Below are 27925 nucleotides of genomic sequence, written 5' to 3' on the forward strand. Positions count from 1 at the left end.
CAGTTTGATTTTACTGTCTTTGCTGTAAAGGGCAGGGAGCAGCTAAACCTTTCATAGGCTTTGGTTGAGTCTCTGACAATATTCTGTTTGACAATACTGTAAGAGTTTGTGAGGCTTTATTTCCTCTAGGAAGAAGTACTATTCCCCTGTATGGAATAATACAAAAGATTTGCCTATTTATTCCTTTCCCCCTTAACATGAATAATAATGTAACTCTGGCCTTGCAGACTTGCTTACAGATGGAAAGCAAATCCTTCTCCTGGCTTCTAATTTATGGTTAAAGGTGAATGTTCTTAACAGGTGCTCACAGGTTGGGTTTAAGCTTGCTTTGACAGAACCTACGTGCCAGGGTTGGCTGAAATGCAGGTGAAGGGTTGTTTACCTGAAGTCCCAAAAGCACAGAGGCTGAAGAAAGCTCTTGAGGTGACAGATCAAGCCTGACAGAGCTGTAGGATTTGTCAGGAAGAGATCCTTGGCTACTCTTAAGTGTCCTCTCAGCCTGGAGCCCAGGGAGTGTCGTTTGTCATCTCAGCAGTGCCTGAAGCAAAGGCTGCAGCGTGGAGGCTGCCATGAATACAAACTGTTTTCCATCCATTCTAATGCTTTCTCTCCCACAGAAATCCAAGTCCCTGTTAAAACACAGACAGGCTGCTGCTGCTCAGTGTAGGAAAACATTATCTGGTCTCCAGGAGGAATAGCCAGCCTGAATCTTTCGTTTTAAAAAGCTGTTAAAAATCCAGTATTTTGAGCATGACAAAAATCTGGTTTAGGGTAACGGTTTTGAAGTGTTTGTATGGTTATTTATCAACAGAAGAAATAAAGACAAACCTAGAAATTCTTCAGCAAGCACACGGGAGAATTTTTAAACGAGGTCTAAGACTTGCAAAGTGGTCAGTCATAGACCACTATTAGAACACAAACAATCTTAAGACATGGTTGAGGTTGGAATAAATGGATCTAAAAGGCATGGGAAGGGATGTTTGGTACACAACTGTCATATTCAGAGTTATGGCCCTGCACCAAGGCCCATCAATTACTGAGAGGGGATGAAGCCAGAACAGTGAAACCTTCAGCAATGCAAGGATTGTTTTTTCCACTGTCTGCAAGGGAAGAGAGAGAAGATTCAAGCCCATGGAAAGTGAAAGGGGCATTCCTGAGAGGCAGCCAGAGCTGTGGATGGACTTCAATGATGTTTTTGTCCACCCCACTAAAGGGACACTGAGCAGCTCTAGAGGCCAGCAGGTGAAGTAGTCACTCTCCTTGCCCCATGATTATAATTCAAAAACTGTATTTTTGACAAATATCCAATCATATGACAAAAATAAATCAATATTCTTCTTTTGATTCTTCTTCTGAAGAAAGCTGGCTTGCCTTCCAAGAAGCATTTCCACCTTTACCAGGCTGGGTTTCCCTAACACCTCAGTGCAGCAGAAATTCCAATGCAAATCTACAGCCTTTACAGTCTTTCAAGTTGTTTATCTTCACACTTTTGGAGGGAAAAAACTTGATATACAACACTATTAGGGTTTTTTGTTGTTTTTATAAAATTTTTCAAGATATCACAAAATTACACACACTGTAAGCTTAATCTGCACATTTTCCAATGAAAAATTGAAATATCTTAAATTTATTACTTGTATATACAATTTCAATCCAAATTTACATTCGCATCATTTTCATGGGTAGCAAAAGGCATGGATCAAACACAGGATTGAGATGTGTCACTTCAGCATATTTATAGGATATTTACTTCAAATCTTGGTATGTGTTCATTTAAATTTATTTAGAACAGGCCACTGACAAAAGGCTGGATTTTGTGCTGAAATGGTGTAAACTGTGGGGAAAGTCACTGCTACCATCCACTCCTTTCAATGCAAACATCCATCATTTGTTTCAGTGGGATTCACAGGACAATGACTGAAAAATTAACAAATTCATTATAACCTCTGAGAGCTGCTAGTTTAAAGCTCCATCCATGGCTGTGCAGTCAGTTTAAGGCATCTGTGCTAGACATCACTTTTATAACTTTAAAAGTTACCTGAAGTAATTCTGCAGTTAACTAACAAAAAGCTTGAATTCCTCTCACCTACCCCTGGAAGGGAAGTTAATTCACTTGGTTCTTCTTGCATCTTTAAAAACAAAGTAATGAAGTTAATAAGACATGACAGGTTATAAACATCCCCCTCTTTCAGCTACAAAAATGGATTTGTATTTGAATAACTTACATTCAGTGAAATTGTCTTTAGACCTGTTTGAAATCATTTAGGTTTAGCGAGCACAATTTAAGCAGAACTTCATTCAGATATTGCAAAACAAAGCAAATAAAAATTAAAATTTACAAGGAATACTTTCTTTCCCTCCAAACTAATTATTACTTGATATATGGAGAAAAAAATTTCATAATTATGCCTCTCCTGCTAGACTTCATAATCATAAGAGAATTCAAATGAAGACACCTCTCAAGCCCAGAGTATGAATAGTTGGCTATTTTAACAATCTGCACAAACTGTAGATACTGAATGTTAATTTAAGACACTATTAAATCAAAAGCTCCATTTTCCCCTGTAGTTTTCTGTTGCTTGAGTTATTAAAGAACCAGCACTGAAGGAAATACCTGCAAAACTATCCCAGTTATGTCCACTCAAACTCCATACTTAATTAAATACTAACTATGGAGACCCTGAAAAAAATAGAAACTATATCTTTAAATAGAATCCAGAAATGCAGTTTTCATGTACAGCTGCATGTTCTCGAGTGTGCTTTTGCAGAAAAACAAATTTTTTGATAGTTAGCCTTGAAAGCAAACCAGTCACATAGATCCTTCCTTTCCATTTAATAATCTACATATAATGTAATCTTTCTTTGCTTTGGTAAAATACAAATAATGGGGAAATATGGGTAAGGAAAGCACAGTAAATAACATGGGTTTATATCATACCTTTTTTAAAGAAATCTGAGCTGAAATGTAAGGCATCCCTCGAAGTATTTTTTGCATATGCAAGGAATGCAGTTCTTTGTAAACAAAAGCTTGAGGAAAGCAATACTGAAGCCAAAGAATCTTCCCTAGCATCCTTCCAATGATCCCATAACCAAGAGCAACTCTCCTAGGGCAAGTGTTTTGGAACTATATCCTGTGAAAAAAAGAATCCCATCCTTTGTCTTTCCATACATTTTTAATCACGTAGTAGAGATTGCGTCGCCTTGAAGATCTCCAGATTAGGGGAGTGATGCCAAAGTTGATTCTCGAGGGCACAAGCTCATCCCAAGTCTATTTTTCTGGTACATCACTTTCTATAGATTTTGTAGCTTGCACGGTATTCCCACAGGAAATGCTTCCCAGCACCTGGGCCTGACAGGCAGCAGCAGCTTTGGTGGTGGAAAGTGTTTTAGAAGAGTTGGACTGATGTCTGCGATGACCTGAATCCTCACCTGGTCTCCTCCTGCCAGATTCTTCACCAAGAGGAGGCTGAAAATAAACATGGGCAACCTGTTGGCTGTTTTGCTGTAAAGTCAGGTATTTTTGCCTCTCCACAGACTTGGAGGACTGAAAAGATTATGCCCTTAGAATTTATCAGGCTGCCTTTTCATGAAATCAAGTACTGCTCTCAGATTACCTTGCAGTGAAAATATTAGTACACAAAATATTATTTAAAATAGGCATTGAAACTTACATCCACCCTGAAGTCCTCCAGTCTCTTAAATTTACTCAGGTATTCTTGTAGTTTGGGGTCAACAGCTGGAGTCTTGTGCTGAGAGTATTTTAGGTAAGCCCAAAATTTTTCCAGTCCATACAGCTGACCTAGTAACAGAAAAAGATAATTTTACTGCCTTACAAAGGTCAAATTTAATTATAAACTTAATTATGCACTGGTAACTATATTTTTAAGAGAACTGAAGAGAAAACGAATATGAATAGAAAGTGTTCTTGGTTAGTTAACAAGTCAGTGCCAAGGAATTGGAATTATCTTCAACTAATGTCACCACAGTGTGAGCAGTGGCACGCCCGTGATAATTACCAGCTTCATAGTCCCTCTTTGTTTCTTGCTGGAAATCCTCGAATATTTCCTTCCTGAATTTCTTTTCCAGGCCATAGCTATAAAATCTGAACAAGCATTCCAAGCCGTACCTGGAACAGAACAGAGAAGTACAAAAAAAATCCACTTTGTCTCTTTGGCTCAGAGGAATAGAGGTGGGGGAATTGGGTGGAAGGAAAGGAATTACATCCAGGAACTGAAGGGCAGTGACAATTTCCTTTTTGGTCATTTTTCTGGTATTTTTGTAAGACAAGAACCAATTTAAACAAGTCAAATGAGATTGTCTTGACCTACAGAAGGAAGAATCTGAGGAGTGTTAGTACAGAACTGACTCGTCATGGTCAACAAGTCAGAGGATTTTGTAGAATTCAGAACTGATTACAGATCAGGAAATGCTGCACAGTCAGCTATTCGTCTGCAAAGCACAATTATATACTGATTTTTCCTATTAAAATAACTTATACACCCTGCTATTCTTTAAAGATCTACAAAAAGTCAAAGGCAGTACTAAAAATGTTCACTGCAGATGTTTGTAAACTTCACAGTCATTAAAAGGAATGGTAAGGCCTTAGGAAAAAATACCTGTAGTGTTCTTTTGCATCCTCTAGAGCAAGCTGTTTGAATTCTTCATACATTTTCTTATTGAAGTGATCTCTCAGAAAAAAGGACCAGAAACGAAAAAGTGTGTTCATTTCTTGGGACTGGCCAATTCCCAACCGTTTCCTCTCTGGAAGAAAAAAAGAAAGGGCAGAACAAAACCACTATTTTAATTTTTCACCAGAATATTTTAAGGTGTCTTGCCTTTAGTGAAAAACACACCGGATCTTCTGGTAACTTCAGTTCAAATTTGAGGGTGATTTTTTTGTCAGGGAATGTAAAGTTAAATGGAAAGCAGGGTTCCTAAAACAGAGGAACCAAACAAATTTTGCTTGCCTTTCCCAAGAAAAATTAAGGATGAGGAACAATGGGAAGAAAACTGATGTCAGACAACACCTGGAAGCTTCTAAAGATTTGAGGAGGTGCATGGAGCAGCTTACCTGTTAAACACCTCCGCCGGTATTTGTGGTACACCTGCTGAGTAAAGCCATTTTCCTTTAACAGTTCGTGAGATGGGTGCTGGAATTTGGGAAGAGAATTTGGAGTACAGCCATAACCTGCCAGTGGAGCTCCTTCTGAAGGTGAGGCATTGGAACTGCTGGAGAAAAAAAAAAAAAAAAAACAAGATATTTCTGCCCTATGAACAGAGCTTTTTTCTGCAGCATCAGTTTGCACCCACCCTGACCTCAGCAAGAGCTGGAGTACGGTCACCTGGGGACTGTTGCAGTGCATGTGGGTTTGTGCTAATATATCAAAAATAAAACCGTTTTGGACTGTGATAATTAAACATGACTGTCCTGCTTGATTTTAAATGACCACTGAAGTGCCTCAAGTAACATTACTGCTGCTGTATCAGGGATCAAACAACACTGTGAACACCAATCTGCCTAGCTTGTTTCCAGACACTCTGTATTCCATATTTTTGTCTTTCTCGATCGTTCTTTTCTTGCTTCCATTGTATTTATGAATTGCCTTTTACAGCCTGTTACTCCATTAGTAGTGAGAATTACCTGCAAAGAAATTTTGAATAACAGCAACAGCATTTACCTCACAGAGGAAGTTCTTGGCCTGTGGTCTCTGGAATCCATCACCCAACCAACATGGCATTCTAAAGGAGGATTCGTACTGTGGCGCGTTTTTCTTTTTCTTGGAGTCTAAGAAAGTAAATGAAGGATTTATTTCCTTCATTTGACTTCACTCATTCTCTCCCTTTTAAAACAGAGATCTGCAAGTTTTCTATTCTGTTATTTAACAAGTTATAAAGTCACAAGATCACAGTTTCATAACCTGAAGATTTGTCTTATGTAACTAATCAAAAAATCTTAAGCACTACACTTCTTTTAGTAAAGACTTTCAAGGAAGAAGACTTGAAAAGCATTTAATAGAAATAAAAAAGTGAACATAGTAAATATTTTGGAGCTAAGCAATAGGAGTACAAGCATTTAATTTTTTGCCTTTTAATTCTTGTTAAACTGTATGCACACACATGAGTTTTATAGGCTTTTGCTGTTTCGGGGTTTTTTTTAAAATGTGTTTTTCCATTTACCTTTACATCAAAGGATCGTGCTTCTTTAACAACAGGGTAGAACCTGGGTGTTTTGTTGGGATCCTGGAGCCTTGGGGTGCGAGGTGTTCGTGGGATGAAGCCAGGGTGGAAGCGGGGGGAATCTGGGACTGCTGTTGGCAGTGACCGAGCCATTCCTGCTGTTGGAGGTAATTCAGTACTCAGGAAATGACAGGCCAGCTCCTCTGCTAAATGTGGAGGCAGGAAGGAGAGAGTGAGGTGGTTTTACTGAGCTGCTTTAGAGATGCTATTAGCATGTAACCCAGTAAATGTTAATAGTACCACTGAATCAGAAATACCACAAGAGATAAGATTTGGACGTTATGACTGCTCAGTAATGGTATGATACAAGCAGTAAATTCTTCTAATCTCATTTCCTTCCATCCCTGTATCCCATTAAAAAAATCTATAAAATGTTTCACAGCTTGGGTTTAACTTTACACATTGTAAATTCCAAGTCACACAAAGAGCACCTGGTGCTGGTGGAGAGTGACAACAAAGCAGAACAAGTGCCAGCTTCTTGTTACTCAACTGAAACCACACTATCCATGAGCAGTTGACAACTTGAAAAATTAGCAAAGAAAAAGCCCCCTCAGACTGCTGACTGAACCAAAATTAAAATACTGCACAGGCAGAAAGAGTCAAAACATCTACAGATTTGTTCTTTATTACAGAGACTCTAAAAAACAAATACTGTCACACTTACCTTTCTGTAACCCTGGAGGTCTTGGAGGAACTTCTTGGGTTGGATCAGCAGTTTCGGGTGCAAGACTAATAAATTCATCCTTATTAATGAGGTTTAGCTTCTTAAAGTTCTCAATCTCTTGCTGAATTAGAGAAAGCAAATTGTAAATGCAAAGTAGGGTAATAGATACCATCCTGAGAGACAGATGCATTTAATGAAAAGAAAATAAGCCAGAACTGACACACAAGTACCCACACACCTGTCTCAGGTGAGACACGTGCATGCTGTGCGTGAAAAATCTTATGAAATCATTGTCAAGTCCGTAACAGCAACAAAAAAGGAAATATTCTCTCTTGCAGCTTGCTATTTCTCACTGCCTTCTTCATGTTTACTGGTTTTCTTGGTCCATTCTAATCCGTATTCTAAATTCTACCTTTATTTCTTGCTCTTATTCTCAACAACCATTTCCACCTTTGTCATCTTGCTTTTGCACAGACATGCTCCATTTGTCCATTTGTCTACTTGCCCCTCTTTGTGCACAGATGAAGCAAGCCCCTTTCCCTCACCACTCAGTGTTTAGGTAACTCCATTCTGACTATTGTTCTAACAAACTGCAAGGCAAACAGAAGCTTAATATAAAACTGCTTTAAAATGACTGTATTACTTCCCTCTCCTCATCTCTGACACCCTTTCCCCTCTGGGTAGGGGTTTGCAGTTGTTATGAAACAAGCTACTCATTGAACAAAAAAACATTGGAAAAGTCGAACCATCTCCAAAATGTTACAAAAAATATTCATTCAGTGTTTTTGGTCAAGTCTGTGGCATGAAAAATGAGAGTTTGCTTTCAACTGTAAAGACAATTCAACAGACCTGCAAATTACTGTCTCTTTCCTGTAGCATTTTACAGCTACGTGGCAGAAGGCTGAAATTAATTTGGAAACTGGAGAGGCATGGTTTTCAAGTCAAAAATTCAAGAGAATTACCTTCATCATGGCATCATTTTCACTCTGATCCATCCACAAATCCTGTTCGTAGTAGTACAAGCCATCATTAATGACTTTAGCAAGTTCTGATGTAATTTTTGCACGGCACACACGGTTTCCAGCACGGTCTCCACAGGGATGTTTTTTCACATATGGTGGTGTCTGTGTTACAATTAAAATCTTGTTTACATCCTGATCATCAATTTCATAATCAGAATCGCTATCTGACCAATCAGTAAATTTATTCTTCTGACACTGATTTTGTTCCATCTCTTCATCAAACAAAAATTCAAGTTCTTCCTGTTCTTGTTCCTCCAGAGGTGGGGGTGGCTGGTGTTGATCTGTTGTTTGATCAGGGACAGGAACAGTCTCCTAAGTTGGAAAAGTTTTATAGTTGAATTAGATAATGATTTTCCAAAATTGATTGCATTCTCAAGCATCACATATGTTAAGATGTTTAAACCTTGGTTTACAGTGTAACCTCAAAGTTGGTTTTGCATTTGTTTATTTAAACATAACACAAAGGTTTTGATTTTACCTTTAGCTTGACAGTGGATGCACGATGCCTCTTCTTCACTTCTATCCAAGGTTCAGAGTCCAAATCAGGCAAACTTGTAGACAGTCCTTTAGACATTGCCTGAAAACTATTTGATTCAGCGTTTTCCTTTGGACTCAGAGGGCTTCCCACTCTTGGAGAACTTGGTGCAGACTCTAGCAGTAGAAAACAGTAGTTCAGTTCCTGTTGTGGATTGCTTTGCTTCTATTTTGCTTGTTTTACAATTGTTTAACTGGTCTTTATTTTAACCACAGCTACCATTTTTCTACCTCTCTGGATAAACATAATGCTGATCAAAGAATTTTTCATTTTTAACAGAAAGTTTTTCACAGGTCACTCAACATTTCAGAATAAAACCATTTTAAGAATTTATTTCCATGGAAAGTTTCTTCATAGCCTATGAGACATTACGTGTTGTTGAGGATAAAAAAACCCCAGCATCATTAGGATTGTGTTTTCTCTGTGTCATTCTCTAGCTCTGTGGATGGGTGCCTAACTCCATCTTCATTCTTCCCATTGAATTTCAGCCAACATTTTAGGACAAGATTCCCTTGCCAAGGGTTGTCAGCAAACAAATGCATCTCCCTATTAAAAATGTGAATGAGTTTCTCATCCAAAACCAAGATGCCCCAAATAAAGAGCGAAATTTCAGCTGCCACAAAAATGAAGCAGATTTTAGGACTAGTTAAGGATTTTAGGACTAGTTTAGGATTTTAGGACTAGTTTAGGATTACTATTACTAGTTCCACAGGACTGTAATCCACCATTCTATATTCTGGAGAATGGTCACAGCCATAACACACAAGAGACTTTTTATCTACTTCACATCAGCCACATGACTTGGCAAGTGCAAGGCTGGCAGGCAGAGCAGCTGAATAAACCATTACCAAAAGTACAACTTCTATTATGAAATCAGTATCAGGAGGCAAATTTCCTAAGCTAGACAGACAGCCTTAAACTTATGTTTCTGTAAAATAAATCCTTTACCAGTATGTGAGCCAAAAGTTTGGCCTGGTATGAATTCTGGACAATTGATGAGCTGAGAAAAGTCAGTTGGAGGCAGGTTGCATGGAGGAGGACCTGGAATTGGCCACTTTTCTGGGTCAACCCTTTTTCTTAGTTTCTGATCCACAGTTTCAACTTCTGTACTGTCCTTTAGAGCCTGTGTGACAAGCATATGATAACATTAACAAAAAAAGAAAAAACCCAAAACACATTGGTTATCAAATGTGGCCAACTTGGCCACTTATAGCCTCTTTACTGAATCCTTGTCATTGCAAACAAAAGTTTTTCTTAACTTCATAGCTCTGAAGCTATGAAAGCACAGAATTAGCCAAGCAACTTTTCAAATACATTCTTCTGAATGATTTTACCTCCAAAATGAGTGCAGCATTCGTAGTCAGAGCTTGCATGCGACGGAAACTGGCAATCAGTGACACAGGCAAAAATCCTTGTTGGTCCATCTTCCTCCTCAGAAAGAAGTCTCTCTCTAAATTTTCTGTGCTGAAATAATACTCACTGCAGAAGGAAACATACAAACCTGAGCTTATTCTACAGTTAAAGAAAATCCTAAAGCAGAAACCTAGACTCCTTGTTAAAGTCTTCCATAAAAAAAATATGTATTTTGACATCAACAAAACCATTCTTCAGCAGAAGACCCCGAGAGCAGCAAGCATGCTTGACAGGTTGACAGACTTATGACTCAGTACAGCACAGAGGGGTAAAAAACAAAGCCTTGTTACATTTGCACAACCAAAAACTACACTCCAGTTTTCCTTCACCCACCCCCTCCCTCGTTACTTACATGGACAGAAGGAAACAACATTGCCTTGGCCTCCATGGAGATGAAGGCCAAGAACTGCTTACAGTCAGAGCATAAGTTATGTCCTACACAGCAGTAACCAGTTCATCCTGAACTGCATCTTTTATTGTCCCAGTTTCCAGTGCATTAGAAGGCTTAAGTATCCTATCTGAGTATTGAGGCACAGATATATACCCTGAATCATCAAGCATGCTCGTAGGAGGATGAGAAAACAAAACCAGTAATGTTGTAGTTGGCATGAAACTGTACCAAAAAGGCACAAGAGTTCATGGAGGAAAAAAAGTCTTAAAGAGTAGATGATGTTGAAGGACAAGGACATTCCAGGAATCTGGTAATACCACAGAGACGAGGGACAAACAGCAGAAAGACAAATTTTCAATAATGAAGCTGCTCTAGGAAATAATCTGGGTGTCAAGATGTTTTATACTTAGTGAAGACAAAAAGTAAGGGATTCAAATCATGATCTGTCACACAGAGCAAGAGAATGAGAAAATGTCCTATGAAAAAGAATGGACAATCCCCTCAATTTACATGACAACTGAAATCTAGGCCTTTCATAGAGCTTACACATCATACCATGATTTTGCACAGTACATCCAAGGAATACTAACTCATCACATTCAGAAAAACACAAGCAGGGAAAGACTTAATGGAAAGCAGTTAAAATTCTATGACAAAAATAGAGGTAGGGCAAAAAGAAAATGAGATAATATTAAAATGCTGAGGAAAAAGCTGCACATGCAAATGTAAATAAAGATCATTCTACTTTCAACAAAGAATAAAACAAGTCTGTCCACTGAAGCTGGGATCAAGGCCAAAGTCTCCAAGAGCATGGCACTCTGATGCCATCATTGACCCAAGCAGCACCTTGATACCATTTCTTTCTCTAATTTCTCGTAGCTGAAGAAATTTGAAGCAAAATCTGGCTCTATGAAACACATGGAATCACACACACAGAATATTGTGAGCTGGAAGGGACCCCCGAGGATCCTCGAGTCCAGCTCCCAAGGGAAAGGCCCATGCAGGGATCAACCCTGAGACCTTGGCAGTATCAGCACCGTGCTCTGACCAACACTCAGTCCCAAGACAGAATGAATGTAAAGTCTCAATGCTGGACAAGACAGGACAAATGGAAACACTGCTATTAAATCAAAGCAAACAGAGGAGAGAACAAGGCTTTTGGAGAATTATGCTCTTACTCAGAGCTGAGTACGATCAGTGAAGCAACTGGGCACAAAGAGATAATTTATTTCAAGAATATCCTGTCTACTGTTCTGAGCTGCTACATTCCTTTTCCCCTCCCAGTCTAGAAGATAAGCAAGCACAAATGCCATATACCAACATTTTACTAGTGTTACCTTTACAGTCATACAGTAAAGGTAAAATCCTGTAACGATTCGCCTAGTTAAAAATTCCACAAGCAGAAATGGACAATGACTGAACTTGACTCAAACTGCCTCACTTGATGTCCATCATTCTAGAAAAAGGAATGTGAAAGACCATTAATGATAAATGAAGACAATGCACAAGTTTGCTCCAAGTAGAGGGACAAACCTAAACACATACACCCCCTGCAGCTTTTCTCCTATTCCTCAGAGCCCCTTTCCTTATTCTTGAACTTTTATTTGTTTATTTTCTAAAGCAAGAGGACTTTTTAAACAGAGTTCTGCTGCATGTTGCAGAATGAGGAGCTGCTAAGCACTGAAACTTTTCAGGCTGACAACTTCAGCCTGAGATTAAAAACATAGATGATATTTTTGTATGCAATACAAATATTACTCTCTTGTACATCAAGCTGGTTCTTGGGGCAAGCATAAACTGCTTGATAACAATGTGATTCTTCCTGTAATTACACATCCACTCAGTTGGACAGTGTCTAAGATTTTTTTCTATTAAGCTGGTAAACTTTAAAAATCTATTCATCCACTAGGATTCAATCTCACTTCTTTAATATATCCTGATTTATCTTGGACTCCAATAGGAACTCAGACAACGATTTTGTGTACGTTTATTCTGTATATACATCCTTCTTTGGCAGAGTCACTTTAATATTTTATAGCTAAATTATGAAAGGCAGGCAAAGCCACCCTAATTTAGAGGCTAATAATAGGTAATTGATGAATAAAGTTCTTTTCCCAGCATTATTAATGTGATAAAAGAAGGGAATAAATAAAAACGTGTTTGTTTGGGTTGGTTTTTTTTGGTTTTTTGGTTTTTTTTCTGTATAGGGAGAATAAAACTAATGAAGTTCTGTTCTAAATCTGCTCAGGAATCTCCCTCTCATGGAAAGCAAACTCCATAACCAAATGCCTTCGGAGTTCACACCAGGCAAGCAACCAATGGCTGTGGTTATCCAGCCATGCCAAATCTTCTACCAACACCTGCCAACCTCTCGGTGCCACAAGGGAATACAAATATACCCAGAAGTCAGATGTGACCAGTGCTGTAACTGACATTTTTCTCAGCAGAGGGGGACATCGTCATGTCCTACCTTAGGAGGTCTGGATTCTACACTGCATGCCCAGAAATCTGGCCAACAGTGGAGTGGCTGTGCTCCTCCCCCACTTGTCTGAGGACAGTGAAGGCCGATTATCCTGACTTGGGGGTACATGTCCACTGTCAGGTCTCATAGGGGCCTGGCAGCAAGAGCAAAAAAAGACTGCAATAGAAGTTTTGAAGTTGATAGCCACATGTCAGATACTTTCTGCCCTTTAAAGAGGCTTTTCTCTTCCTTTCTGCGTCAACTGTAACAAAAGAAGCGAGAATAAAATAAGCAAAGTTGCTGTACGGAACACGAGGGCAATCAAAAACCACCACAGAGGCATCGCAGAGAAATGCAAGTACAGAGGATGAAATATCTGCCAGTGGTGGAAACTGTCTCTTTAAAATGAACTAGTGCTTTCCAGGCCCTTTTTGATTTGTCTCCTGGTGATAATCAGTCTTCCAGATGGTTTCTCATTGCCTAATGGTATACACGAGAAAGTAAACATTTCAGATTATTGAAAAATCAAGTATCATTGCAAACTACTCTCTCAGTTACATGTTTCAAGTGAAACACACTGAAAGCATCAAACTAACAAGACTTTTCAAAGTGAAATTGAGAGCAAATAGGGGAAACATCACCCAAGAAGAGCTTTACAGGCAAACAGACCAACAGTACTCAAAAGCACAAGCTCAGAGACATCCATATCTCAATTACATGACAACATAAAGAGGGCTGTGTACCATAAATAAAGCAGTTATACAAGTTAGAGCCAGACTACAGCACAAAATGCAGAAAGAGCTTCCTTAAAACTCCTCCCCATTACTCAAGTTTTTCCACCCCACCAGTGAATAAATTCGAGCTGACACTAGTAATGGTCAAAGTTAACTCAAAAAGTTAAGCTGAAATGCCTTAATCTCCAACTTGACATGGAAAATAAGGATTCAACACTGTTTGAAATTAGTTATTTTATCTTAACTAGATCTCTGAAAATATTTATACATTAAGCAATCTACTTACATTTGGTGTTTTATATATTCCTTGAGAAGTGCTTCATCCACAGAATACATCTGCACTCCTGTTCCATCACCATAGTAATAAATCACACCAGGGTTAATTTCAGGCTGAAATACTTGGTCAATTCCTTCCCCATACAGTTCTTGATAACCAACTGAATAGTCAAAGTTCACTTCAACACAAAAGAGAACACAAAATAACATTAGAAAGTGAAAACAACGTTATAAGCGGCTTTAAATTTTTTGTTGCCATTTCTTTGCATACTGCTGGGGTTTCCTCTGCCTCGTCCTCTTCCTCTGCTTCTGCCCCTTCCTCTGCCTCTGGAGAAGCCTCGGACGCTGCCGCCCTCACTCCTGACGCTGCACACCTCATCATGGTCGTCCCTCTTCTCGCGATCACGACGCCAACCTTGAAGAGAAGAAACCCACAAAATGCCCTCAATCACAATAAAACATCCTGCTGCCCCAAAGTCCCTTCTGCCACCAGAGATCTCGGCCTGACCCCAGCAATGCACAGCCTCAGCCATGCTGAGGTGGTCAGAGCTGAAGGTGCAGGAGAGGAACAGGAGAGGTGGGTCAGGCAGGAGGGGTCAGCAGCACGGAGGGAATCCATGGGCTGGATGTCAATGCCAAATGCTCCTGAAGCAACTGGACACCCTGGTGCCAGCTCAGAGGTCACAGTACCTATAATCAGCCTGGGGCAGGAAGGAATGATCGTGCCAGGTCAGTCTCCTCCTGTGGACAACTCCCACCACTACAGGAGTGAGATGGGAATCACAGAACTGCAGAATGGCTTGGAAGGATTCTTAAAGACCACCTGGTTCCAGCCCCCCCTGCCATGGGTAGGGACACCTTCCACTAGTCCAAGTTGCTCAGAGCTTCATTCAACCTGCCCTTGAACACTTCCAGGGATGAGGCATCCACAGCTTCTCTGGGTAACCTGTGCCAGCGCCCCACCACCCTAACAGGAGGTTTTTTTTCCTGATATCTAATCTAAACTTACTTTCATTTCAAAACCATTCCCCCTCGTCCTGTCATTCCATGCCCTTTTAAATAGTCTCTCTCCACCTTGCAGGCTCCCTTCAGGTACTGAAGTTGCTGGAAGTTTCTCTAAGTTGCAATTTGATAGTCTTTCAGATGCTAGGGAGACTACCACAGGAATGCCAGGGGATACAGCTCCTACTGGATTAAATTGAGAGCTGCTAAATTTAACAAAGGACTGATTAAAGATATGTATTAAAAATTGTATTAAAAAAATCTTGGTTTAGCAACCATTTTTAGTGACCTCTACAATCACACCTGTATGCTCATACACTCAAGTCGTGTCGAATAAGACCCTAATTTTATAGAGAATATTATCTTTATGTGTGTGGTTTTCAGGCAGTTGACCATCCTAAGAAAAAACTGCTGAAGGAAGTGATAACTGGTAAAAATCCTCCCCCCACCCCTATCCATCCAGATCAAATTCTTACATCCATGTTCCTAAAATGACTTCATAAATTCCATGTCAGTAGCATCCAGCTCTTATTATAATGAGCAAACATTCAAACTGTGAATATGTATTGCGATTTTAAAACTTAGACCAACAAACTTTCACTCGGCCTAAGATTTCTGCCCCCTAACCAGCTGTGTTCACAACACCTGAGGACCAGAAGCAGCAGCAGTTGTGGTGTTAGTACAGCTTTGTGCATAGCTGTGCTGAGAAATAGGTCAGGGAGCTGAGGGAATCAGTCCAGCTCAGAGGAAAAAACAACATCAGTAGAACTGCCAAAGCAGAGTTCAAAGTGTAGCTCCACAAGAAACTGCTCTGCTAGCAACAAGCTGTGGGAATAGCAGCAGAGCAGGACTGAGCAGACAACTTCTGAGATTGTTTCCAAACTTCCTGCATTGTAAAATTGTGGGACAGGATGGTGTAGAGGAATATATATGCTGCTGGTCACTGGCAAATATAAACACCAGCTTTTACCTACTAAAGGTAGAGTTAAATTTCGAAATAAATTGCCAGCTCACGTGATATTACACTTTATTTGCCACCAACAGCAAGACTCAGAGATTGAGAACTACTTACTTCTTGCCTCATTCCTCCTGTTGTTATGAGGTATTAACTTGTTTGTTTCCAGCGTGAATCTGGAGCTCGTTCGAGCTCTGTCTTGATTGTCTGACCTCACATCGTCCAAGTGAAGCGGCACCCATTTCTGCTTGTTACCTTGAAAAGTTAATGTATTACTCTTAATTATACTGATACTTGAGGTTTCAGCTCCTGAAAAGACCCTATAGAATTTTCCTTGTAAAACTAGCAACAGTTAATTTCAAATTTTAAAAAGCGGGAGAAGCTTAACATTGAAATTTTAAGATATTATAAATGACTAAATAATAAAGGCAGTAAACAAGAATTTCTGAGATTGAAATGCAAACTCACCTAAGCTTCAAATATTAGAAATAAAGGCAAACATTATATTTAATGGCTTTTTAGATACTCCATGATCAAGAATTTACAGCTATGTCATTGTTAAATACAGACAGTAAATTCCTTGCTCTGTAATTCCACAACTTGTATATGAAACTTTGAGGTAAAATAGTAACATATGAAATTAACCACCACAATAAAGATTCCAATCCCAAATCATACAAGTTTTCCTGAGAATTTAGCTGTGGGTACTGTACTTTCACCTCAAGATATTCAAAGTTCATTCACATGCACCAAAAATTACTAGCAAAGCTTTATTTTATTTGCAGGCTGGCCTAAAGTATCCATTAACAATTTATTTAACTAGAATAGCAATTGGTATTGTGGGGTCCATTGTTTTGTGGCTAAGAAATATAAGCAACCACATAAAATGTCTTCTCTGCACTGGATGGGGGGGGAAATAAAACACATTTTACCTGTGGAATGCTTTGCTTTAGATATTTTGAAAAAATTAAAAGTGGTAAAGGATTTTTAAATATATACATATATGTATATAGGAAGATTAATAAATCTGAACAGCAAAGGTCTTTAGGGTCTGGAAAAACACCAGCAGGGAGGCAAGACAAAAGAGCAGCTGATCTTGAAACTCTTTCTGCTGCTTCTCCAGCCTATTCCAGTGTCCTGACCAGATGAGCTACAGGTTTGCTTCCTATTTTTAGTGTAACAGATTGGATCAAAAGGAAGCAAATAACCTGGTTTAGTTTTCAAATGATCACTGCAATGTGCAAGCTAATAGCAGAGCATGAAAACTGAAGTGCTGGTATGTGCAGTAACACACACACACATATATAATAAGTTAAATTAACTTAGTGCTCCCTATCAAGGGAAACAAAGATATCAGAGACAGTAATGGCTTGCACACCATGACAAAATCTTCCAGAAATCATCAGAGCTCCAAGGACCATCAATAGGACACAAGCTGCTTTTCCCCCAGACTGAACAGAACACTCCAAATCCTGGGGGAGGCAGCCTGGCTGAGGCTTCCATGCAGACACCAATATATTCTGTATTCACCCAGCAAAGGCAAATCATGAGAAGTTTTATCAAGCCAACTGCAATCGATGCAGCTGTATCAACAGTGACTTACTGCATTATCCACAGTGCCTAAACTCACCTTTTTTCCTTTGGTTATTAGTTTGGGCTTCATCTTCACTAGTGTTATCTGCTGGACCATCTGGCTTTGCCTCCGGATTGTCCTTGATTCCATTATTGCTTTTTTGATCAGATTTCTCCTCCTTTTCTCTTCTATTTGTTGGCTTCTTACTATGACTTACAGTCTTACACTGCAAGAGAGACAGGTAATTATTTCTGGCAGTACAGCTGCTGATAGCAGGAGGTGCACATTTCCTTTAGCTATTAAAATTCCCTTTTTATTACCTGTTCTCAGCCTCTTCAGCAGGGTGAACTTTAAGAACTGTCTTGTTTTGTAAACTCTCTTTTTAAATAGTTTTATTTTCTGCTAACATGGCAAGAGCATAAAATGAATTTTTAGATTGAGGAAGTTTTTGGTTTTTAACAGATGATGTAAAATGGCAGTGTGCACAACAATCATGACTCCAGACATGAAAATCTATTTTATAGGAAAGAAAGAAATATTCTCACTAGTATCTACTGTTCAGACTTATTATCTTTAAAAAGCTAGGCTCACAGAACACTAAGAGGGAGGGAGGGGATTCTGCCCCTCTGCTCTACTCTGGTGAGACCTCACCTGCAGTGCTGCCTCCAGCTCTGGGGTCCCCAGGATGAAAATATGGACCTACAGGAGAGAGTCCAGGGGAGGCTAAGGATGATGAGAGAGCTGAAGCTCCTCTCCAATGAAGACAAGCTGGGATTTGTTCAGCCTGGAGAAAAGAAGGCTTCAGGGAAACCTTATCATGGCCTTTCAATGCTTAAAGGGGGATTACAAAAGGGGAACAGACTGTTTAGCAGGACCTGTAGCAATAGGACAAAGGGAAATGGCTTTAAAATATAAGAGTTTCGGACAAAGTACAGAAAAATTTGTCACGATGAGAGTGGTGAAACAGTGGCACAGGTTGCCCAGAGAGGTGGTTGGATGTCCCTGGGGAATCCTGGGAAACATTCAAGGCCATGCTGGATGAAGCTCACTGATCAAGTGGAAGATGTCCCTTTCACTGGGGGGGCTGGACGAGAAGACCTTTCAAGGACCTTTCCAACTCAAATAATTTTATCATCAGATATAATTTTTACCTGCAAAACGGGAAGTTTTGCAGACATTTCTGCTAAAGAGAAAGAATTTTCCTATGTTGTGGAGACAGCTTTGAACCTTCTGGAACACATACAGTAGACACTGCAGTACTGCACCATAATTAATTTGAACACAAAGCCTTCCCCTAGACAAATAAACTAAGTTTAAGTATAAACCGAATGTTATTTTGTTTTACAGACACTACATGAATTTGGACATTTTCAAGTACAAATACATGCTGTTGAACCCAAATTTTGTGGTTTCTCTGATCAAGAACACAGTAAAAGCACCACAGGGATGCTGCTGCAGAGCTCCAGCACAGTGAAATGGCACCCCACCATTTGCAATCATCTGTGCTCTCTTCTTGTTTTAAATAGCATCAGAGAGGTCTAAAATACATTATGCACTTATCACTTGAGATAAAGAGAAAGGAAGATAATTTGACAGAATAGATGTTAACTTAAAACCCAGAAGGGGAAAAATGTATCAGAGGAATAAGATAACTAAGAATAACTAAATTGTGTTCAGACAATGAGCACAAAGTGCTCTGAGCCACAAGAGAGGGCAGCATGTTCACAACTCCAAAGGCCTTCTCATCTGTGCATAAACAGATGAAAACAGCAGAAAATGTAAATGAAACTTGTTAAACAGTGGAGTTAAAAAACAAGGCATTATTTAATGTACGTGTCCATGGCACACCACTAACAAATTCCAGTATCAGTACAGACAGTTTAGCACACACCAGTACCCTGAATTATTGACAAAACTTTACTGAGACCCTACAACACCCAAAGCACATTCTGGGGGGAACAGTATTAAACAGATAAGCCAATATGGTTTAAAAAAAAAAATAAATAATCCTGAGGATTACACAAGACACTTACTTCATTGTTTGCTATTTCACTCGGGGTCGGCCAGCTTGCGATATCACCCAAATCATCGGCCTGCAAAGATGACAAACAGTTTATATTCCTTCCTTGATTTAGCCCTTTTTAACCCAGCAAAGATGAGAGAGCCAGACCACCTCCTGCAGCAGAGCTGCTGAAAGTAGCAATATCTTTACAAAACAAGAAATACGAGACAAAACAATCACACAGCTTAAGAGTTTTGAGCTCACATCAAACAATTGTCAGATTAAATGTTGTCTTACACATATGTGATTTAAAGGTATCTACTGCTCAAGGCTTTTAGCTTTTGGAAAACCCTGACAGCTATTAACCAACTTAATAAGGGGTGGCTGTACAAAATTTTAGGAATTTAATGTTTCAATAAAAGGACTCAGTGTCTCCTGTAGTTGTAATGGTAATTTTATGCACATAAAGGACACTCATCACATAAGATCCAAAGGGGACTTCCAAAACTAATCTAGCATCACTTCTGCTCAAGTGATGCTGCTTCTTTGCAACCCCTTTACATTTTTATGCAATCCTACTGATTTTTTAAACAAAAATGCTTTTCTTTATCCCTTGTGCATACACCAATTTAGCAACTCTCCTAATTTTAATTTCCCTCTTTTTTTTTATTTGTCTTCATGATCGAAATTGTCTACTACCAAGGCATAACAGAACACTTTTGGTTGGAACTCCAAAATACCTTCTATCTTTTTATTAGAGCAGTATCAGCTATTTATCACACTGAACATTTACAGGCAAAAATACAAACCTTGCTGCTTTTTCTTGACCTGGGTTTTCCTGCTTTTATCACTTTAGTGGAATTTTGTACTTCTGAAAAGGAAGAAAAACATTTTCAGGTGAAGAATTAAATGCACTTTAAATGAGTAAGGCAGGTGTGTGTTAACAACTCTGCCATGCTCTATCATACTACACCAAATTGTTTCTGAGGGCTTGATATCAAAGTCAATGAATTTATTTTAGTTAATAAAGTCACTAATAGTACATGACACTGAAAACTCACATTCATAATAAGTGCAAATCCTCTTGCAAACCAGGTGTACAAGATGCTGCCTTACTCTGTATTTAAGCATTTTTTCAACTAAGAAGGTCAAAGCTACATCAAAATGCTGGTGGTTTTAACCTAACAAGTGGCAAAGAAACCCCTGATACACATTTAATTAGTTCTCCTATTAAAAACTAGACTTATAAGACAGAAGATAGGAAACCTATAATTATGCAAGCAAGGGGAAAAAAATCCATAGAAACAATTATATATTCCCAAATTTTGAGTAATTTTCTTTTGGAGGTAATTACTCCAATGCCAAATAGAGTTTAGCCATATAACTCAAAATCAAGCCAAAGTAAAAAACAAAACAAACAAAGGAAAATGTGAAAAGATAAAAATACTGTTTAGTTAAAGCCTAAACATTATAATAATGATGCCATCTGATCTCCTGAGCAAGAGGAAACCACCTCTTAATTTCTTCTGTTAAGCCCTGCTTCTCCCAGTGTCTATCCTTGCCATACAGATGGGAGTCACCACCATTCCTTGAAACTTCTCATTTGGTGTTTTATGCAAGACAAGCTTGAAACACTGAACGTGTCTGAAATCACAAGTGGATTATTTTATACGGGGATAACATCACCTCCTCAGCCCTTATCTCTTTCACATCCAGTGACTAATCTCCCTTATCAGGTCTCCACACTGGGAACCCCACCCTTGTGCCCCAGTGACTCTGGAAAGCCTCTCTGTCTGCTTCCTGGAATACACAGCGAACGTTAGAAGCACAAACTAATGCTTACTCCACATTCCAGTCTAGATTTTAATATCATTTATAGCCACATAAATTATGAATTTCGTGTATATGCTTTACACAACTTGGACACTAATTCAGTGAATCCTGATCACCATTTGCCAGCAGGTTTTTGCCTCTCCTACAGATCCGCTTTTTAAAACAAAGACAAAACACACATCTCAATTAACTTCAGACTGAAATCTTTAAGAAACACACAGTGACCATGTAACCTTAATTTTCACTTGCCACTCAGTAGTAAACTAATTGCCTTTTTACAAAACAAGACAAACGACTGCAGGGGTGGAGCAGCAAACAAATTTGTAATTCTCTCCAAGAGAACTGCCAATTACCCGTGCAGGTAAACCGAGTGGCTGTAAACATAAGTCTTTGTCCAATTACCTGACTGAAGCCCTTTTTCCATCTCACAGCACTTTTACTTAAATTGCTGCTGAAGGACTGCTCTGCCAGAACTCCTGCTCTGTGTGTCAGCAGGGCGTAGCGAGGCACTCAGAAGTGCAAGACTCGCTGCTGCTGCACCGTCTTAGTCATGGGATATAATTTATTCCAGGCGGCAGGAGAGGCTATCTGAATCGAGCAGAATGAGACCCAACTCGTTTTAGGGAATCTTTCTTATCTGAATGGAGTAATCCAAGACTTGGAAGATGCATTTGCAAGCTAAACACAAAGAAAATATTAGGCAATGCACCGCCTGGTGGATGATGCCCTTTTGGAACTCAAAGGGCTTGAGATCTCATCTCACTCTGTACTTCCCTACTTGAAGTACAGGTAAGGAAACACCTCCACAAAGTTCCTTGTCCTCCCAAAAGAGCCGTGCTCAAAACCAAATTTAACAGGTCTTTCCTGGCCAGCTTTCTGGGGCTTATCACGTGGGAGCTGGACCTCAGTGTGAAGCATGAAAGGGAAGATAAAGGGGAAGGAAAAACAAGAAGGAGGGTGTGAGAGTAAAAGAACATAACTTGAGATCGTTGAAAGGTTTTACCCAGGTCACACCTGTTCTGTTGTCATGAACAGGCCTAGAGCCACTATTGAACACGAGTTCAGCTAAAAGCCCTCTGCTTGACATCACTCTGAGGTTTGGTTTACATATCCCATAACAGTGTTGAGTACCCCGAAATGGCATCTCTAGTTTCAGCAGAACTCAACAAGGCCTTCCAAATGAACTATTTCACTTGTTAATTCCAACACATCTGCATTAAAATGGTTTATTCTGTGATATGCTACAAGGAACCTGTTTGTTAGTGCCATGCTGTGTCGATACTGATCTTCAATAATTTTACTTGCTGGGTTTCAGAGTTTTGAGACAGTGGGAGAAATAAATAAAGAATCAACTTAAACTGCCTGAAGGATGAGGCAGTTTAATTGCCAGTGATCATCTTTCAATCACTGAACTCCATCCAGTCGAGATGGCATTCACATGTAAACAGAAATTAGCCTCCAAAGCCATTTTTATTATGGTTCTTCCAAGTTTCCTAAGACCACATCCTAGCAGGAGGTACTTTCTGCAGAAAGACAAGGCTGTACAAACATGCCATGTGCAGCATGTCAAGACAAATGGAGCAACAGGTCTGAAAAATTCAAAGATGAATTTTGGAACCACCAGCACTGCAGCAATCCTCTGGGACAAAGGCAACAGAGAAGGAAAAGCAGACTGGATGGCTGAGGAGCAAAGCTTATAGGTAAAATCGATCACCAAGATAGCCCTGATCACAACCACAATAGGATCACAAGTAATAGGACTCCAGAAAGGATGGCTTGAAGCTCTGCAAATAAATAGTCAGCAAGTATTTTTTTTTCTGACGGAAAAGGAGGGACGATATTGCCAATTTCTTCTGAAAGCAAAGTCTATTCATATAGGGGGGATGCATTCTGACTTTTGATACAAGCACTGTTTATGTTGTGAGGCTTTCTAGACAATATTCAGGCTTTATTTTTACTTGGACTGCATGTGTGTTCCCTTTTGTAAAGGAACAGCATCACATAAATACCAGAAGTACTTCAGGGAGCAGATAAAAATCACCCAGCTCTTCAAAACTTAATTGGAGCCTGTGTGTTGAACCTGTACAATATTCTCCTTTCAATGCTCAGTTTGAAACTTGACAGTATATTCCATTTTTAAACAAGGTAAGCTAGACTTAAATCTATTGTTTTAACAGATGAAGTATTGCAAATGTAAGAAAAATTATCCCTCGGAGAATATAATTAATTTAAATCCAGAGCAAAAATTTAGAGCAGTAATTCTACAAAACAATAAAAAAACCCTAATTACTATCCTAACATTCTGCCCTACGAGAGTTTTGGCGTTTTATAGCAAAAAATATATTAGATTGTCAATCTCCACACTATTTGAACAATTACCAAGGCAGTGAGTTGACACCTGCACTCTTCCACCTGTTCATGTTTAAAACCCATCAATCTCTCAATGCAACCAGGAATTGGGGAGGGGAAGAATCCACAATACATTATTGATTCACCATGATGCTATTTATTTTCCTTATATTTAATTTCTCAGTTCTTTTTTTTTCTTAGCTTCTTCATAGAAAACTGCAACCTGTGACTCAGTTTCTACCGAAGTTTTCACAGTTAAATGTAGCACATGCCATAGCACAGAGAGGTGGGTTTCAGTTTCATAACAGGTCTCCAGTTTAGAAACAAAAAAAACCCAGACAAAAAACAACCATACAAAATTGCACATGCTGTTAGGTACAACTAAAATACAGGCAGCAGCTTTGTAAGGATAATGTTTTAAATCCCTTTAGGGTTGGGGAAATTGTCAATGCTGAAACTTCTGCTAATGCTTTGAATAATTTTTAGACACTGCTATTAAAACACTCCATGAATTCATAAGAACTAATGAGGACACCTGCCTTAAATACACCCAAAAAACCTGATAATCAGATTGTTTATGAATTTACTCATCTAAGGTTTGCTATTCCTAGCAACACAGTGTATCTTCACTAAAATGTACCTTTACAACCTGTTTTGCTATCAGACTAAAACAAATTGATTTATACAATAGCACTACAGTGAAATGGTTCTGCTACCAAAATAGCAAACAGATTACATGTAGTCTTTGATGCCCAGAAATAACACAATAAGCACAAAATAAAAGAATGAAGTGTGCACTTATTTTAATTAACTACATCATTCAAGCACACACTAGTAGGCAAACCCACTTCAACCACTTCAGCAGCACAAGTATTTTCCTTCACTGAATATTTTAATGAATTTCATGAATGATTTTTGAATAATCATCTAATAAATCATTAGAGACCCATACCAGCTATACAAATCACAGGAAGACTTGAGAACTTGTCATTCAGATTCCCTTTTTGCAACCTCACAAAAAGGGCAGTGCTGAAGGTTTCTTCAGATGAAGAGGTGGGAGAACTTTTAAAATAAAATTATTTCACCCACTTGATACTGGGCAAATTTTTTTTATGTGGAGGATGGGAAACTCAAGTTTCAACCTAAAGAAGTGAGGACTTACTACAGTACATTGGCTTGGCACTACAAGGGGAGGGAGGCACATCACAGAAGCACCTTTCATCACTTGGTAGCCTCTGTTAAAGCTCACTCCCTCTCACCACGATCACCAGGATTAGAACCATGGAATCATTAAAGTTGGAAAAGACCCCCAAGATCATTGAGACCAACCTTTTACCAAACACCACCTTGTCAAGTAAACCCTGGCACTGAGTGGTTTCTTGAACCCCTCCAGGGACTGACACTCCACACCTCCCTGGGAAGTGTGCTTCAAAGCTTAAACACTCTCTCAAGGAAACAATCCTTCCTGAAGTAGAGAGAAGCCTATAAATTTCACAAGCAATTTTACACCTGATACGAGTCTTTCCCCACAAGTTAAAAGCAGATGAGGATGTAAAAGTAGCTTCTGAAGCTATTCGGATTAAAAGCAAAGTTTAATGAAATGCTTGGTCAGAGACACTGAACTGTGGTAACAAACACACCATGAAAAGTTCAGATATGTTTGCATTGGGTGTTTGGTTTACTATAAAGATTAAAACATACTAAGGTATCTGAGAAAAAAAATATAATCCCTTGTAGTAAAAACGATTGGACCAAATTCTTCTGCCAAAATTTTATATTTTCCTGGTAGTATCAGGTGACATTAACTGTTTGTTTCAGTAACAAGAGGCAGGTATGCCTCTATCACAAACCAATCCTATGATAAATTGAAAGCCCAAAGATGACAGGCTGGAGCCAATTTTCTCAAGTCTGTGACTATCACTGAACATACCATAGGTGCACGTCTTAGGAAACTTTTAACAAATTATGCCAGGATCAACAAGTCTAACAGGATCCAGCCACTGCTTTGATGTGAGATCCTTTTACATTCTATTATCCTCTTTACGGATAGTTCTACATTCCATCCCAGTAGCATTTCTGCTCATCCACTTATTATTTCACATGACTAATTTCCATACTACAACATTCATAAGGGCCTAGTGTGACAGATTTTGCTTTGCCAACGTGCAATTAGTTTCTTCAAAATACATCCCTTGTTGCGGGTGGAGGCACATGGCAATTTCTTCCTTCAAACAGCCAGGAAGGATCAGCTGCTTTGCCTTTTACAAGGGTAAGAATGGTGGCTTCCTCACGGTGCTTCTGGTGGTGGCCAAACCAAAACACACACCCTGGTGTGTGTATTCTTCACCAGTGCCACTGCCAGCAACACTGACTCCCTTATTTGCTCAGTTATACACCTAGCCACTGAAAATTATGTCCTAGTACAACTCCTCAGTTTAATTATTAATTCCATTAATGGTAAGCACAACTTCTTGCAGGAGAAAAGCAATATAAGGCTCTCCAAAATCATGAAATGAAGCAGACAATGTGCACAGTGTATGAATGCACTGCTTCCTGCCTCCTCCTTCATTCAACAACTATGTATGTGCTTTATCTTTGCTGGCAAAGCAAACTTCACAGAGGTGAAGCACACAAGGTGCTAACACAACAAAAGCAATTTCCCCACTGCTTCTGATGCAGCACTGTTGTTATTTCTTCCACATCAAGGCAGATGAGTGACAAGTGCCCTTTTATGCATAAAGCAGACCACAAGCTACTGCCCAGCCAGCCAGATTTTGGAAGCTTGGCACAAACAGGTACTTAGGAGCGCGTCAGCACACATAAACAAAACAGTGCAGATAATAAAGATGGGTATATATGTTGCCAAAAGTTCTGCTCTTCAGCCAAGTAGAGATTTTGTGGTCTGGAATGTGCTGTCCGTTTGTATGACCTGTATACTTGAAATTGTAAATTATATATTTCTCTTTGTCAAGGAAGTACGTGTTTAATTCAAGGATAAAAGTGACTGTGAGATCACAAAAAAGGTTTGTCAGGTGCCCTCAGGAGCAAGTGCTGAGATTGAAATTCTCGGGGAGCGCTGGTTGAAGTATTTATTTTGAGGTCAGCAGTTTACTTGCAGCCAAGAACAATACTCCAAGAAGCTACAAACTTCTAGGAACTCTTTGCTAGCCTAAGCATAAAACCTGGCAATTTCAAGTTAGGTCCTTTACGACCAGCTTTGTAAAGCCATATGCCCGTTCAGTCAGTGTGCTACCCATAAAGCAGCTTTATCTTACATGTAGTGATTTAAGGCCAGGAAATTATCCCGTGGCTACTCTCCCTATGTAAACACTCCAAATCCCAACAGCGAGCGAACTGTCTGCTTTTGTCAGTGCTTAAAGCTTCTGCAACCCCACTCTGGAAGCCAAACCCAAGTAACGGATCGTTCCGAGGGCCTTGCTACACAATTAGCCGAAAAAGAGCTGCGGCAAAACGGCATTTCTAAAGGAGGCTAAACGAGACGAGTGGGCGAGCAGCCCTCTCTGCGAGTGCCAGGAGGCCGGAGGTCACCGCAGGGCCGGGGTGGCCACTGCAAGCCCCGGGACCTGCAGCCAGCCCGGCGCTCCTGTCCCCAGCCGTGTCCCCCGCCCCGAGCGCTCCCTCCTGTGCCCATGTATGTCAAACCCAGCGTGCCCGGCCCGGCTCCCGCCGCGCCGCGCTGCGCACGGGCCCGGCTCCGCGGCCGCTGACAAACACGCGCTTTTCCTTTTCCCCCCGCAAAAAATAAATGCCCCAACAAAAAACCCAAAACCAAAACCCCCCCCGATGCCATCAAGGCGCCGCGCACACGCTCCCGGCCCCGCACCTGGCTCCTGCGGTCCGAGCCGCCCGTCCGGCCCCGCGGGCGGGGAAGGGCTGTCCCGCCGAGCTCTGCGCCGCGTCCACGCGTTCTCCTTGGGCGCCGGGGCTTCCCTGCTCCGGCCGCCCTCCTCCGCCACCTCCTCGCCGCGGGGCGAGCCGACCTCGGGCTGCCGGGGCTCCTGGGCCGCCCCCCAGCCCCGCCGCTCCGACACCTGCGCCGCGGACATGCCCGGCCGTGCGCCCGCCGGAGGGGCCGCAGCCGGGGCGGCCGAGGCGAGGAGCCCGCGGCGGGGGAAGGGGAACCCGCCTCCTCTCCTCGCCGCCCCGCCCCGGAGCCGCTGCCAGCGCCCCCCGGCCGGGCCGAGTGCCGCCGGCTCGCTGCTGCCCTGCGGCCGCTCGCTGCCGCTGGGGGCGACGCGAGGAGCGAGGGACAGGGACAGCGACCGCGACCCGCCGGGGCCGCCGCCGCCGCCTGCGGAGGGACGGGCGGCGCTCCGGGCGCGCTGCCCCGGCCCCGCCCGCGCGGGGGAGGGACCCGGGGCTCTCCCGTGCGCCGTGACCTCACGCGGCCGGGAGGCTTTCCAGGCCCTTTCGGACATTTCGGCTCTGCAGGCCTCGCCCGCACCTGCACGGCGATA

The 27925-nt window shown here is 40.7% G+C and overlaps 1 protein-coding gene across 3 annotated transcripts; it reads right to left on the reverse strand.

Moving 5' to 3' along the window:
• Positions 1 to 99: 99 nt before the first annotated feature.
• LARP1B (La ribonucleoprotein 1B) lies at positions 100 to 27761 on the reverse strand. Of its 3 annotated transcripts, none has more exons than XM_088164166.1 (19): positions 27292 to 27761; positions 20075 to 20136; positions 19297 to 19356; positions 17321 to 17489; positions 15808 to 15945; positions 14005 to 14148; positions 13744 to 13912; positions 9793 to 9937; positions 9407 to 9581; positions 8402 to 8574; positions 7864 to 8235; positions 6902 to 7022; positions 6178 to 6383; positions 5679 to 5785; positions 5072 to 5226; positions 4617 to 4761; positions 4017 to 4126; positions 3672 to 3799; positions 100 to 3466 (listed from the first exon to the last, which is right to left on the reverse strand). In XM_088164166.1, the coding sequence occupies exons 1-19, from the start codon at positions 27512 to 27514 to the stop codon at positions 3269 to 3271; spliced, it is 3000 nt and encodes a 999-aa protein (XP_088020292.1). In that variant the 5' UTR covers positions 27515 to 27761; the 3' UTR covers positions 100 to 3268. The 3 variants fall into 3 exon arrangements, with proteins under 3 accessions (XP_088020292.1, XP_014739182.2, XP_088020293.1); XM_014883696.2 differs by having other exon boundaries at positions 5072 to 5229; positions 27292 to 27760; XM_088164167.1 differs by lacking the exons at positions 13744 to 13912; positions 14005 to 14148; positions 15808 to 15945; ... (2 more) ...; positions 20075 to 20136; positions 27292 to 27761 and adding an exon at positions 12733 to 12969 and having other exon boundaries at positions 5072 to 5229.
• Between the last annotated feature and the right edge of the window lie 164 nt (positions 27762 to 27925).

This window comes from Sturnus vulgaris, chromosome 4 (genome assembly GCF_052056855.1).
Source record: "Sturnus vulgaris isolate bStuVul1 chromosome 4, bStuVul1.hap1, whole genome shotgun sequence".
Taxonomy (NCBI): Eukaryota; Metazoa; Chordata; class Aves; order Passeriformes; family Sturnidae; genus Sturnus; species Sturnus vulgaris.